The sequence below is a fragment of the Morone saxatilis genome, unplaced genomic scaffold (assembly GCF_004916995.1).
Source record: "Morone saxatilis isolate NCDOM2014 unplaced genomic scaffold, NCSU_SB_2.0 Contig4, whole genome shotgun sequence".
In the NCBI taxonomy this organism is placed as follows: Eukaryota; Metazoa; Chordata; class Actinopteri; family Moronidae; genus Morone; species Morone saxatilis.
The window spans coordinates 17,964,927-17,979,481 of record NW_023339984.1 but is presented as its reverse complement, the minus strand read 5'-3'; the positions used below and the strand labels follow the sequence as shown (position 1 = coordinate 17,979,481).

Genomic DNA, 14,555 nt, shown 5'->3' with positions numbered 1-14,555 from the left:
GTACTAAAAAATGTGTTTAATCAAAATTATTTTGAACTAAATAAACTGAGTTTGTGTTACTTAATGATGGATGTTATCTTCTCCACTGTTTTTTGAGTTAAAACAACTTATTGCATTACAGTGTACTGTGTTTATTTTCATGAGATATAGGCCCACTGTGTATATTTTTAAAGGTATCCTACGCCTGAAGGCTTTGTGACCCCCACGTGAAGCTTTGAACCCCCAGGTTGGGAACCATTGATTTAGAGGGTAGTTTGTTTTGTTATGAATGTGAGACAGATAAATCGGACATTGAAAGGACTCTAATCAAACACAAACTATTACAAATGATTACCTACAGTTTAAATTTATATGCATTTTCAGTCAGACAAAAAATAACCTTAGGGGGTTCCAGGGCAAAAGTCCTGTTGCTTCCAAATACCCAGTGCAAACAGCAGACTACATCTACATTTCAGTTATGTTATGCTTTAGTGCATATTATTAATAAAATACTACAAACTAATTGCCACACAGTAAACCAGAGCCCTGAGGGTCAGAGGTCACTTTGCCCAGTTGGTAATCCAGTCTTGTTCTTAGGCATTTTGAACTTTTTACTGAGATAAAAATAACAAAATAATAACCGACTTGGCCCAAAGACTATATTAAGAGGGATATGGAAAAATGCTGCATTTGTTCTGATTGGTCTAAAGTTTTGAAATCTGGTACCAACATACTTTGAGCGAGTGTCTAACAGTACAACTTCACACTCCATATAATCCATTGATAAAATCACTTTTTTTTACACATCAAAATCGTGATTTTTCAAAAATGAGGAAAAACAACATTTATTTTATTAAATGTTTCCCTAATTACATATTTTGAACACTCCATATATGTGCATATCTTTGACATTTAACTTGTTATGAGTTAATAGATACCAAATAGTTTGTTTTTGCTCCTTATATTTTGAGATACAGACAATTTCTTATCATACTAAACTTAGTCTTTTGACAACTGTTCCTAAAATGGTAGAAAAAGCTGTGAATAAGCAACATAAATTGAGGGATTTGTTTTATTTTTAGTACACGCATGTGACAGGAGGAAGAAAAACCCAGTAGCAAATGGGTTCGATTTCAGTTTGTTGAATCAATTTTTTTTTGCGTCAGCAGAGAATAAAGTCAACCAACCGCAGTGTTTTTAACATGAAAAAAACATTTGAATCCTGTCTAAACTTCAGACGACAACACAACTGCCAATTTATCATTGCAACATTATGTTCAGTTAAAGGTGAACTGACCGCAGTCCTGTCTGTGTTCTGTCTGTTTATCTGCAGTGTGTGGGAGGTTGAGGCAGCAGAGTCAAGAAGGCCGACAGCCTCCCAGTCACACCCAGTCCCACAGAGGACAGCGCTGTCGGGTGAAATCCGACGTCGCTCTGTGTTCAGATGATGATTGGGTGAGAAACACGCACACATCTGCACTTCTTACTTTTTAGTTTTAACCCTGAAGTATAGAACCTCATATATTAATTAAGGTTCTGCTGTTGGCTCTGCTACACTAAATGGAACATTAATCCATTTAATATATTTGTAATGCCTGTGTTTACCTGACTATTTCTTGTCAAAATGGATGCTGTGAAGCAAGAATGCTGCTCATTAAACTTACCTCTTAGATAAAAGATTTATTTACGGATGATAAATCAATCTCTGTGGACTAGAAAAAGGTCGGTTTGTGTCATCAATTTGTGGATTTTCGTTGGCCACTGCTCCTCGTACTTCGAATGGGTTAAACGCACAGAACAAGTTTCCCAACTTAATTGGTATGCAAACCTGGTACACATTCTCAGATATTATGTGTTCTTCCCCAAAGATTTCTAAATGCCCCTCCGGCTGCAGACTCCAGGGTTTGATCTCACAGATGGAGAGCGAGGTGGCGAGAAAACTGAGGAAAGTGTGTAAGACAGCAGTGATGTACGAAGACGCGACTGAGAAGTCCATGATGACGATGACGCACATCTACAACAACCACCGTAGAGTCATAGTCAACAGATACAGTGAGAATGACTATCACTCCCAGACTGTCTCTTTTGTAGAGAATACAGTAATGCAAGACTAATTAACAGCGTATTTGTCTCCAGCTTCAGAGCTCAAGTTCGTGAAACATGGCGAAGCATTGGCCAGGAACCTCACGTTGCTACGGAAACGATCCTCAAGACTGTCAAAGCAACTTGTAGAGCTGCGCCTCAACATCCAGAAACAAATGGAGGACTTGTATCGAACAGAGGTGAGAGGTTGTTCTTAAAAAGGAGGCTTTCTTCAGAATCTACAGTATTAAAGCACTAGTATGAAGGAGTTAGTGCCATCTGGTGCAATGTGGAAAGTGGAATTTCAGCTTAAGAGACTAGCTGGTGAACACCATGGAGCATGGAGCATATAGCAGCTAGATAGCCAGATATTTCCCTTGTGTTGACCAAAAACATCAAAAAGAGAATATTGGACATACAGGGATTATAATGTTGCTCTGTGTCTGCTAAATGGTTAATAGCAGCTGAGGGAGTTTTAGGTGCTAGTTGCTGATGTCTTCTTTACGTCACCAGGTGGACGTTGACATAAAGCTGCGAGCCTGCCATGGCTCCTGCCAGTTGGTGTTACCGTTCAGCGTAGATCATCCCATGTATCAAAACCTTCAAACTGACATGGACCACACAGACAAGACTCTGAACCAGAGAAGGAAGGCAGCACCGCCTCCTCAAGACATCCCACATATCAAGCTGCAGCCTGTAGATGTAGGCCCGGCTCCATCTGCCGAGTATAAGACCATCCCAGTGGTCCAGAAAGAGCTGTTGACCCAGTTTGAGGATATCGGACTGAACCAGGTAGTTCTGGAGGAGCTACTAGGGGACTCTGCAGTTGTGGAGGCTTTGGGTGCTGCAGAGCTGGAATGAAGAAGTAAGGAAGCAAGGAAGAGAAGATCGGGTATTTGTTTTTCATTTCAACAGCACTTGAAAAACTAGGTTTTGACAGGGCCTATTCAAATAAACTAATAATTATTATTTTTATTCTTGTTTGAAGATTTATAACCATGCTCTCGGATTCTGCACACTGACTGTTCCATGTTAAGAGTGTCTAGTTGTGCCTAATGAACACATCGTTTGAAGACTGCACATTGGCAAAAGCTCTTGTTACCTCAATAACTTAACAGATTTTATCCGTGAGAGCACACTCCTCTCTTTATCCTCTGTTTCATTATTTATCAATATTTATTTCACGGTTTTTCCATAATTAGGCACAGAAACAATTCCTGTCAGCACACTACTGTCATTTCTGTATACATTGAAGTAGCTGCATGGTTTCCATCATTTTATTATTCACAGATCCTCTAATAAAAGAGTAAGCTCTGACCTGTATTGCTTGTGTTTTTTTTCCCCAAAGCACTACTGTGTAGGGGTAGGAGAAAAATTTGTTTCTCGGATGCATCGTGATTATCGCTAGAATGATTAGGTCTCGCAGAGTAAACAATCAGAAAATTAAAACTAAATTCTTGGCTGAGGTGACGTTCTGCGAGTTGAGCTGCTCTCATTGGTTGCACAGTTTTGACTCATTCGTAGCAGGAAACAATGGTGGCTTGCCCGGTCACACACAATCTCGTATTACAGATAAATATAATATAAATAAATAAATATGTTTCTGAAACGATTTTAGGTGAGAAATCAAGTATCAGAATCTTTTCTTCTTCATATTTAATCAGCACTGCCTAGTTTTTTTTACATTTTTTAAAGTATATTTATTGGGCTTTTATTGCCTTTATTATAGTGACAGCTGAAGACAGACAGGAAAGGGGGGCAGAGAGAGGGGATGACACGCAGCAAAGGGCCGCAGGTCGGATTCGAACCCTGGGCCGCTGCAGCAAGGACTCAGCCTCGGTACATGGGTCGCCAGCTGAACACTGCCAAGTTTGACAGTTTGATTGAGTTTGGTGCGTTGGCTGGAAGACTCACTGAGAATGAGCTGTCAATCACAAGGATGCCCCGCCCTAAAGCATACCCTGCTTTATGGTCTATTTTACTCTAAATGGGACCATAATTTACTAAATGAACATCATGCTGTGTTGAAAAGGACTTGAAACTGACGATTAAGATCAAAAACTCATAAGACTGAGCTAAAAAATGAAGTCAGAAGTTGACTCATTTCTCCATAAGAGTGCATATCTGGTATAAGTTATATGTAAAAATAAATCATAAATAGAAATTAACATTTTTTATACATTGATAATTGTTTTATAATCGCATAGTAACCCTCAGAACTGAATCGTGAGGTGCCCAGACACCTCCACTATTGTGGTAAATTCTTGTCTTGAAACCAATTTTAGTTCTGTACATTTTTCTCCACAATATGCATTTCTGTTTTAGTTACTCAAGATGGAGCAGAAGGGATTTACTTTCTTGTTTAGCAGGAATGTCAAAAATTACTGTAGTGGGTACATTTGTTTACTTTTCTACAGTCCCTGAAATGCAATGAAATAACAACCAGACCATACAGGAAGTATGTTGCTCAATGAATTTATTGAGTAGCGGAGGACAGTTAACATGAACTCGTCCTATTAATGCACACTGAAGACGTCACACATTTATTCACTCACAATCAATAAGATGTTTCTCTGTATCTGTAGACATGATGTTTACCTGACATCAAACCATGTTTTATTTTTCTTTATTTTAGTTTCTTAACATTTTTTATTTTTCCTTTAGTTCTTTTTCAATTTCACAACACATACCCAGACTTTGTGAATTGTGTTTAAATGTGTCCATCAACATAAAGGTTAGAGCTAAAATAAAGCAAACACTTGTTGGAACATTATACTTTGGTGGTGTCTTTTATTCTGACGCTCTCCTGTATGTGTGCGTTGTCGCTCTCCAACATGATTATCTGGAGGCAAAGAAAGGCCTGATCTTCATGCTGATGGCCTTGAGTGAATACCAGCTCCCCTTCCAGTTCATCCACACCACGCCATCGTCTGTGCCATGCTTGGCCATTTTCTTTGTGTAGGTTCCGCCTATGTAGTATCGGCCATTGGGATTGGCTGAATGGCAGCGGTTGTACCACCAGCCGCCTCCGTCCTCCTTGGCGCACTGTTTGGAGGGATCACCGGGGGTCCTGGTTCAAGGAAACAGACAGAGAAACATGTTAAGATGATGTTTCCAGCTGGCTAGCCTGTACAGTAGTTCCCCAGTTAGCCCAGCGAGCGTCACCTCACTTCCTGTACCACCTTTTTCGCACAAATAATGTCAGCTGTACTGCTATTTGAATTTCTCCCACGGGGGATCAGGAACATCTTATCTGATCTGATCTTATCTTACTTGGAGTAGAGCTTTTACGGTACATTTAAATGTACAACTACTAGCGTACAAGTTAACAAGTTGCCTTTGACTTTTAATGAAGAAAAAATCACAACAATTTTTTTTATTTTTTTTACTCTCCTCGCACAATTTCATTGCAGAAAAAGCCTAAAAACATCACAACATACATCACACATTTTTAGAAAAACAAGATGCCATGAAATCTGGCATTTTAGGCTGCAACAATCCCAAAAAAAAATAAAATGCAAAATCCTGGAGGGACTAATTATAGTGTGTCTTGTAGAGTTAGTAAGCCACAAAAATGTTCAGTTAGTATTAACCCACTTTCACATACAGGAATTTCTGTTTTGTCAGTTTGCTTGGAGGATTTATTGGTTTTGGGGTTTTGTCACATGGCATTATGGTAATCCTGTATACATCACCATCAGGACACCTACCAGTTGTCGTTGTCTCTGTCGTAGGTGCTGAACATCATGCCGTTGTGAATGGTCATGGTGCGGTTTTCACCGAAGAGTTCCAATGATCCTTGCAGGAAACCGTTGCCAGCAGTACCGGAGTAACCGTTAACCGCCATCACATAGTTGGACGTCTCTGACTGGATGGTGAACTGTTGATACTGGGCGTGGACCTAAATGACAGCAGTAACCATTTGAGTTTCAAACTGAGATATCAAAATTTGTTGATTACTCATGGTACGTCATGATTGCTAACCGTATCTAGGCAAGGTTAATGATGTGACTTTTGCATGGTTAAATAAGCAATACTAATGTTTTTAATTTTAAAATCAATAAGGAAACCTCAATCAAAGTCAGAATGAAACTAAAATGGGTGTTAAAAGTACTGTCATTCAATGGTGCTTGAAGAGATTGGAAATAATTTATTGCTTGGAGTATTTCTATGGTTGTGCTTGTTTGTTAAAAAACAATTGAGGAACCAGGGTTTTAAAAATAAAAATAAAAGACATGGAACCCTGATATAGCAATACGAACTGTAAAACCCCAACGAGGGCTAACTGACTGACTGACAAACAATGCAAAACCCAAAAACCTTCACTTTGCTGTAGCATAAGTAGAAAATACCTACATTTGAAAACCAAAAACCAGAAAATGTTGATTATCAAAATAGTTGCAGAATAATTGTTTCTGCTCTAAATAGAAACCTCACCTTGGCTCCTGCCCAGTCTTGCATCTCAATGAGAACCTCAGTGGGGCCCATCTTGGTCACCTGACTAATGCGGTCATTACCCAGCCAGTATTCACCTGTCACATGACGAATAAGAAAGGTATGTCAGTCAACCACAAATTATAGGAATAATGGTAACAAAATGGTTTCCAAGCCATCGCACCAAGGATGAGCTCCCTTGACTGATACTTTGAAAGTCTTACCGGGAGTCTCACAGTGACCCTTGCCAGAATCAAAGGCGATGTTGCCAAAACCGCGTCGGTATTCATCCCAACGTCGGCCAAAGTCGACACTGCCATCAAGCCTGCTCTGGATGAGGAGCCATCCTGGGAAAATAAAAGACGTTCTCTTGAAAACACAAGGCCTGCTACCAAAGTTATTTGCAACAAAAAAACAAAAATTAAAGTTTAAAGGTATAGATGGCCTGAGTTATATTCTCACCTCCGTTCTGGGTGGACTGATCACAGAAGACTTTGTATGGAGGGTAAAAGGTGTCGGGCTGGACCAGGTACATCTGGGAGTCTCTTCCTCCACGACGGAAGATGTCCTCACACTCCTTACCTGAATCACACAGGAGGACAGTTAAACACAGAAAAACTTCTGCACATGTACATATGTATACATCGCTTTATCAAAGACAGACCAAGTGTTTGTTGTTTCAGTCCAACACTTTTACACTGATTTAACCTCTAGGGGGCACTACACTTACCAGACACCACTGGTATGGGACATTTAGTCTTGCATGGCTCCCTGCACTCCTCCCTCTGGGCCTGGATGGCCTTCTCCAGCCTCTGGATCTTCAACCTGATCTTGTCCAGGACCCCCTGCAGCCACAGCGCATTATACATTATATTAGGGCTATTTCAGGTCTTTAGATCCCTTTTAAATAATTGAATTAACAGGTTTTGATGTGGCTGTGATTAGGGATGGCTGATCAAATGTTTACTCTTTTTGACTCGTGCCGGTTCTTATTTACCTGCAGCACTCTGATGTTGGAGGGGAAGACAGTGTCCACCGTCTCCTTGATGTAAGCATGTTGTTCCTCCACTTGATCGGTGTACTGACTGACCACTCTGCTGTTGTCTGAGGAGGAAGAGATGGACAGGCAGAGAAAAGAGTTGCAAAAGAAAAGATTTCAACTACATTTTTTTATATCATACATAACAAAGTACAGAATAATTTCCCATATTTTATTTTATTGCAGATGTCATCAGAATTCTCAATAAAAAAAACCCCTTGAAGGATTTGACAGGACCGATTGAGGATAAAAAAAAAATTGCCAAACCACTAAGTTTAAATTGATTTTAATGTCAGAGCTGAAAAAGCTAGTAGCAAAGGAAACTTCCTGTAAAGAGCATGTTTTTCCCAAAATGAAATATAATTATAATCTGGTAAAAGTAGCCATTGTTTAAATGGGTTATCAACCAATAAGAGTACACTCTACTCCTCTACGCAATACGTTATTCTTCAGTAAGTGCACAACTTTAAATTAATTCTTAAGTGAACAATAGTTTAACCAAATTTGGTACCAACATACTAAATTCGGTACCAACATACTAAGTATCAGTAATAGTACAATTTGTACATTTTTAGATCACATGAAAAATCATACACTGGGCACATCTAATTTTTCCTAAAATTGTAGAAAATGTCCTGAACAAGCAGTAAAAATTGATGGATTTGTATTATTTTCAGTACACACATGCAATGGACTCCTATCTATATACTCAATATAAATAAAAGTTGCACAACTGTAATTAGATTAGATTAGATGTTATTAAATTCTGCTTATTCAGGACATTTTCTACCCTGTTAGGAAAAGAAAGTTGTCCCATAAAAAGTGTGAAATTCTGACAATTTCTTCAGATTTGTACTAAGGCAAGCCCAGAGCACACTTTCACCAAAGGAAAAAGAAAAAAGGTTGTCCTGATTTTACCATTTTTTTGCAGCATTTTTCACACCTGTTTGGGCTTTGTAGAAGATCCCTTTTGCAACACAATCTACCAACATTATCTGGCTGATGATTAATCAGATCTTTCTCACCATTGACAACTCTCTGCCTCTCCCTCAGGGAGTTGGAAATGCTGTTGACGTAGTTGTAAACAGCGTTGGAGGATCGGGACAACTCATCCACATGAGGCTTGAGTTCCTTAATGCTCTGTGAGAGATCAATGAGTAAATGTTTGCTCAATGTGACAACAACGCTAGCAATAAATTCCATGCAATTACATTTGTAAACGTTGGTTTAAACTCATTTCTAGCCCGATTTGTACCAAGAAAAGGCTTCTGGTAGTTCAAAAAAACGATGAAAACAAACTTGACTAAAACTAATTAAGTAAATCAGTTTTATTTACCGCCTTGACGTTCCTCTCTTGCTTCAGCAGTGCCGTCTTCAGCTCGCAGCCATTGGGGCACAAAACACCCTGGTGGACAAAAGAATATCTAGTTAGTTTTCTGTGTTTCAGTTACCTTCTTTGTCTTTGTTCCCCTTTTCTATTTTCAATCACCATCTCAAAATGTTTGAGATTATTCTACGTCATTCTAGTGGTTTTGAATGCTTTAGCCCAGTGGTCCCCATCCTTTTTTCCTAATTAATCATTTTATTTTCAAAGCTGTACAATTAACTCAAGAAATGTGTAAAACAAGTGACTTGGATGAATTTTGTATTATGTACTTTTTATAATGTTTAAAAATGATATAGACTTCTTTTTTGACAAATTCAATATTTCTTGTCTACTTTTCTTTACAGAAGTGAACCAAATGTTGGAATAGAGGCCTACACTGTAAAACCAGATAAATTAATTTCACTAAAAAAATTCAAGTACTTTTAAGTGACATTAACTTAATTTTTTAATTTTTATTTGTACTGTGAAAACAAAATATCTAGTAAAAAGTACGTACATAGGAATGTTTCTGTAATTTAGTGTCTTTTACTAGTAAAAGCTGCTTAATCAAGAATCTTTTTGAACTTGTTACTTACAATTTTTAATGTAATCAGTTTCAACCATTTTTTAAGTTGAAACAACTTATCGCACTACAGTGCACTGTGTATAGTTTCAAGTTTGTAGACTCTCCTGGAAAGGAAGAGTCTACAAACTTGTTACTGAGCTAAAATCAGTGCTTGTTCCTTTTGGTGACCATTTGCCGGTGTCTTCCTACCATCTCCTCTGAGGCGTGTGTGCATCCTCCGGCCTCCGGCTGCTCCTCCTTCTCCTGCCCTTGTGGTCGTCCAACTGGAGCCGGGGTTGGGCGGCCGCGATACCTTCAACAAAAAGCAAGAGGCACTTCACCATTGACAGTATATATAACGGACAGAGCTTCCAGGTCTGTGAAGTGTCTTAAGTTTGTCTTAACTTGTCTCGTGGAAAGTAACTAAGTACATTTACTGTGCTTTATTTAAGTATAATTTTGAGGTGCTTGATTTGATCCAATAATATAACATTCTAAGAGAGAGAACCTCTACTTTTGATTCTGTAAGTACATTTTGCTGCTAATTCTGGTACTTTTTACTCATAATGGAGTATTTTCACAGAGTAAAATATCTCTATATGCAAGGATGGTTGCATTAGTAAGTGAGGCTTTCTGTCATTCTTTCTTTTTTAATTATTTCTCATGTGAATGTACCTTCCACTACCACCGATTGGCGGCGGGGTATAGCGGCTGGAACTGTAGACCTCCCTCCCTCTTGATAGTGGACGGTGACCACGAGCATCTACAGATGCCTGCAGGGAAACAGGAGGAAACAAGATGTGGTGGATGAAATAAATAACAAAATAGCAAAATAAATGAAATTCATGAGTCAAACCATTTCAACGTATTCTACTTACTGTGTTATTCTTTGCCTGTGTGCTCTGGCCATCCTGTTGAAGATAACAGAAAAACTATTGTGAATACATTTGAACATTCAAATCCTTTGTCTTGTCATGCATGTGTTTCAAACAGTTGTTTAAAAGCTACATTATCTAGGGCAGTTTAGTCTATGGTATGGTATCCATCTACTATTTGATGTTGTTTTTGCTGGTTTTATGTTGTTTTTATGTAAAGTGTCTGAGTATCCAGAAAAGCACTTACAAATAAAATGTATTATTATTATTATTATTATTATTATGTAAAAGGTGAATAAGAGCAAAATTTACAACTTGATGTTTGATGCAATCAACTGTTGATATTCAATAGTATTTAATATTAGTAGTGATCAGCATTATAATTAGGGCTGGGTATCTTTAAAAAATAACAAGTACCACTACTAGTGCCCTTAAAGCAACACCAATACTTAATTCAAAGCATTCAGCTGTGGAAAATCCCACCATCCGTCCCCAACCAAACAATTTTTACATGAATACATTTTGTAAGTGTCTAAATTATTGAAATATTTATTAGATGCTTATAAATTTGTAGATACACATCACACTTAATAAAATAAGGCTTGCAGTGATTGCTATGCAGTACACAGTAGGCCGATATCTCAGAATTTTGTTTATTTATGTGAATTGAACTAAATAAAATTGTTATTTTTAAGGTTTAGCTATATTCACAGAGCCTTCATTCTGATAAACAGCCTCATCCTGCATTAAAAAACATCCGAAGAGCTAATAGAACAGTGATATAATATAATAAGAGATTAAAGATAATATGAAATATCTGTAAAATCACTTAATCAGGGGTCGTCAGTTTATTCAATGTTAGAAAAAGGGTGGCAACCACTGCCTTACAATACCGATGCCCAGCCATAATCATAATTCTGTTTCTAACATAATAATAAATACACATTAAATCTGCCTTTTGATTTTAGTGTGTCAGAATTCAAACTGAAATTGAATACATGAAATGTTAAGTTTAGAGAATAAATATACACATACACTACGTTCTGTGGCTTCAGTTTGACACAAGTGGTATCTTTAGAAAACTTTTATACAATTGTATTCACTCACCGTGTCATAGTCGTCATATTCCAGAATATCCTGAGCCCAGGCCGTGTACACACACAGATACAGCAACAGTAGCGTCCTCATCGTCCACTGTAAAGTGCTCAAGCCTTGTCTTCAGTGTGCCTTCACTCCTTATTCTGTCACTGAAATCTGATTTGACCAGGTATTTATCCTCCGTCTGTGTGCGACTCAATGTCCTCCCCCACTTTTATCGATCCTCTGATATTGGTCGGTGACTGCTGGGACAGTTTACCCAACCTGAGTCACTCCCCTACACGGTCAATCGGGTGTTTGTGCAGGAACAAAAGGGCAAAAGGACTGAAGGGTTTATGATTAGTCAGAGTTGGTTGAACATATGTGTAAGCAGTTTCCAGTTTGACCATTTTTCCTTTTAAAGCCAATGCTGTCCTCTAGAGAGACAAATTGTGCTGTTCATTAGCTGTTTGAGGGACAGGTTAAAAAAAAAGAGACATATAATAGATAGATCTCAGCAGTAGTTCTGTTTGTTTTTATTCTTTTATTCTTGTTTGATTGGTGTTTTGTGTCATCTAAGCTAAAGCATCTATACACTGAATACTGTTTTTGAATTAATAGATTAATATTCACTTCACAGTCTGAGCTTTTTTTGTGAAAGTGTAGCAGTAAGTCCATCACTGTTGGGAAATTAGGACGATTGAGCAACTGGTGTTTGTTTGAGTCCAAAAGGAATTCCGAAAAGTGCTGTGTTATGAAATCACAGGCCTTAACAAACACAAACTTGTACAAACATTGGTTTAGTCATGAATAATATTTTTCTGATAAACCAAAACCACTTGCCTAACCAGAACTCTTAATTTCATTGCAGTAAATTAAACTTTAATCCCATCTCGGCTTCTGTGTGAACAGATTGATATCTGTTATGCCTTCCTATTTTCTTTTGTTTTTCTCATTTGTTTTCTGTTAAATGCTGCCAAGTGACAAACCTGTTTTGTTTGTTTGTACAACCTTCAAATAAAGTTTTATTTAATTTGTGACACTGATGTTCTATTATTCAGATATTTCACATGTGCTGACATTTAAAACTGAAAAGTCACAAAAAAAACCCACATATTACTCCTACAAATAACCGCTATACTAAGTCAGGTGTGTGATTTTACTGAATTAATGGGGAGACGGAAACAAGTACTAAATAATAACATAAATCTTTGGTGTGCAATTTTTTATTGATATAATTTCTAAAGCTTCTAATGCATTCAATGATATTTTTTATTGACATTGGAATTACAAATCTTGCTGAAGATATGACGCGCGGCAGAAGTTAGACTGAAAGGTGGTGGTGCTGGTGGATTATAGCCAGACTCTATATCTATCGATCACGTTTAACAAAAACAAGGAAGACAAGCAGTGGCGGGAACTGATTTTGAAGGGGAAATGTTACTCTAACTTTTCCGCATCCTGTAGCCAGGAACTTGTCAGATGTGTCAGTTTTCTGATTGTCAGGCCCAAATCCTCTTCGCACAAACAAAAGGGAGACTGTCATTGCAACGGGCAGGGTCCCACTTCCAGTCATCTGCAATGGGGAAGAAAGAAGCACTTGACTCACAAGATCTTGCACAGATTTTACAGTTGAAATTAAGCAAGATAATCAAGAACAGCATAAAACTAATGTTATTGTGAAAAAGTCAATTCTGTTGCAGTTCTTTCCACACAGCTGTCAGGTAAAGTCGTGACGTGTGCTTACGTAAGGTGTAATACACATCGCAATCGGCTACTTCAACTGTAAATAGCACTCTGATATCTGTTCCACCTGGACTTTAAAAGCTTGTATGCATGAGTGTGCTTATTACATCCATCATTCATCTTCAGACAGTGCTCATTTTCCTCCATTGCATCATCTTCTTTGCCGATGTTGTTGTAGTTGAACTTGGAGCCATCACTCCACAACCAATGGTTGTTCTATGGATAGAAATACATGAACACTTATACCAGGTATAAATCTGTAATTGCATTGTACGGCTAAAAAACATTTTTCATTTTTTTAAATCAGATTTTAAGTAATTAATTGCCCCTTGTGAAAGTATTTGCTGCTGTCTTTGTTAATTGACCCTTCCTAATGTCCCACCCCTTTTTGCTCTACGCTCCAATAACAGTTGAGCAAGCCTTGGTCACAACCTAGGTCATCTTCCTCCTTACCGGTACTTAGATATGCTATGCACTAGGCTAACAGACAACCACATTTCGAAGATGGTTCAAAGATAAATGCAACATAGTGACATCCAAACATAGTAACGTTAGTAAAATGCTAGCTAATTAGCTAGCTAATGATTGATGTAGAGTAGCTAATTTAAGATGTGACTTGCATACCGGTTTTACCTTTAACTATTTTAAAAAATGTGTTTGCCTTTTCAACATAGATTAGCCTAGCACTAGCAGGAAAATCTATGTTTTGTGACACTGAAGTTCTATTATTCAGATATTCCATATATGCTGACATTAAAAAGATAAAAGTCACAAAATATATACATTTTACTCCTACAGAGCTAGGTGTCAGAGTGAAAACTTGGATTAGAAAGGTTAGTTAATGTCGACTAAACTAAAAGATTTCCATACCATTATGATATCAAAGCCACCGATCCAGGTTTCAGGGAAGTCGTGGGTGTCTCCTCTGGTCAGATCCTGGACGAAGTTATTCTCATCATAACTGTGGATTGAAGCCAGGTTTGCCCATTCAAACAGACAGTATAACTGAAGGGGACAGGAGAAGAAACAGTTTTTCCCAGTGTGATTCTTTACAACTCTTTCATTTTGTCACATGAACATCGCAGCATCCAGGGGGCGCTCCCTTTGTCAGTCCTCACCTCGGCTTCGAGCCATGTCTTCGGATCGTTGATGAAGACGAAACATTGTTTGCCATAACGGGACCAGCCATAGGGGCAGTAGTTGTCCTTCTCTACAAAAGAAAAAAATAAATATTTTATTTTACTGACCTGCAAGATGTGCAGCACAACTAACAATTTAATAACTGCAGTCATCATTTCTGATTCAATATTTCAGTTAGAAGATTGAAATATTACAGACACAGGTTACAATATCTCACAAAAATGAGTACATCCCTCACATTTCTGCAAATAT

The 14,555-nt window shown here is 38.0% G+C and overlaps 2 protein-coding genes across 2 annotated transcripts in view; both read right to left on the bottom strand.

The window, feature by feature from the left end:
- Positions 1 to 4,520: 4,520 nt before the first annotated feature.
- Positions 4,521 to 11,602, bottom strand: fgb (fibrinogen beta chain). The gene is made up of 13 exons (XM_035674926.1): positions 11,448 to 11,602; positions 10,344 to 10,376; positions 10,141 to 10,238; positions 9,676 to 9,778; positions 8,871 to 8,939; positions 8,560 to 8,674; positions 7,493 to 7,599; positions 7,226 to 7,340; positions 6,958 to 7,077; positions 6,720 to 6,842; positions 6,499 to 6,593; positions 5,772 to 5,962; positions 4,521 to 5,131 (listed from the first exon to the last, which is right to left on the bottom strand). Exons 1-13 carry the CDS (start codon positions 11,526 to 11,528, stop codon positions 4,900 to 4,902), a joined length of 1,482 nt encoding a protein of 493 aa, XP_035530819.1. The 5' UTR covers positions 11,529 to 11,602; the 3' UTR covers positions 4,521 to 4,899.
- Positions 11,603 to 12,642: 1,040 nt separating this feature from the next.
- The window catches only part of LOC118338272 (galactose-specific lectin nattectin-like), a 3,900-nt gene continuing 1,987 nt past the window's right edge, over positions 12,643 to 14,555 (bottom strand). Inside the window, exons 2-5 of the mRNA XM_035675555.1 lie at positions 14,282 to 14,373; positions 14,034 to 14,168; positions 13,271 to 13,379; positions 12,643 to 12,993 (exon numbers count right to left, since the gene is read on the bottom strand). Of these exons, the coding sequence (XP_035531448.1) occupies positions 12,920 to 12,993; positions 13,271 to 13,379; positions 14,034 to 14,168; positions 14,282 to 14,373 (410 nt within the window). The 3' untranslated portion in view covers positions 12,643 to 12,919. The remainder of the gene's footprint in view (positions 12,994 to 13,270; positions 13,380 to 14,033; positions 14,169 to 14,281; positions 14,374 to 14,555) is intronic.

Coding starts and splice junctions, on each gene's coding strand:
- fgb (XM_035674926.1), bottom strand. CDS start 11,528: ATGAGGACGCTACTGTTGCTGTATCTGTGTGTGTACACGGCCTGGGCT. Junction 7,078..7,225: donor TCCCATACCAGTGGTGTCTG/GTAAGTGTAGTG, acceptor TGTGTGATTCAG/GTAAGGAGTGTGAGGACATC. Junction 6,594..6,719: donor GGGTCACTGTGAGACTCCCG/GTAAGACTTTCA, acceptor GTCATGTGACAG/GTGAATACTGGCTGGGTAAT.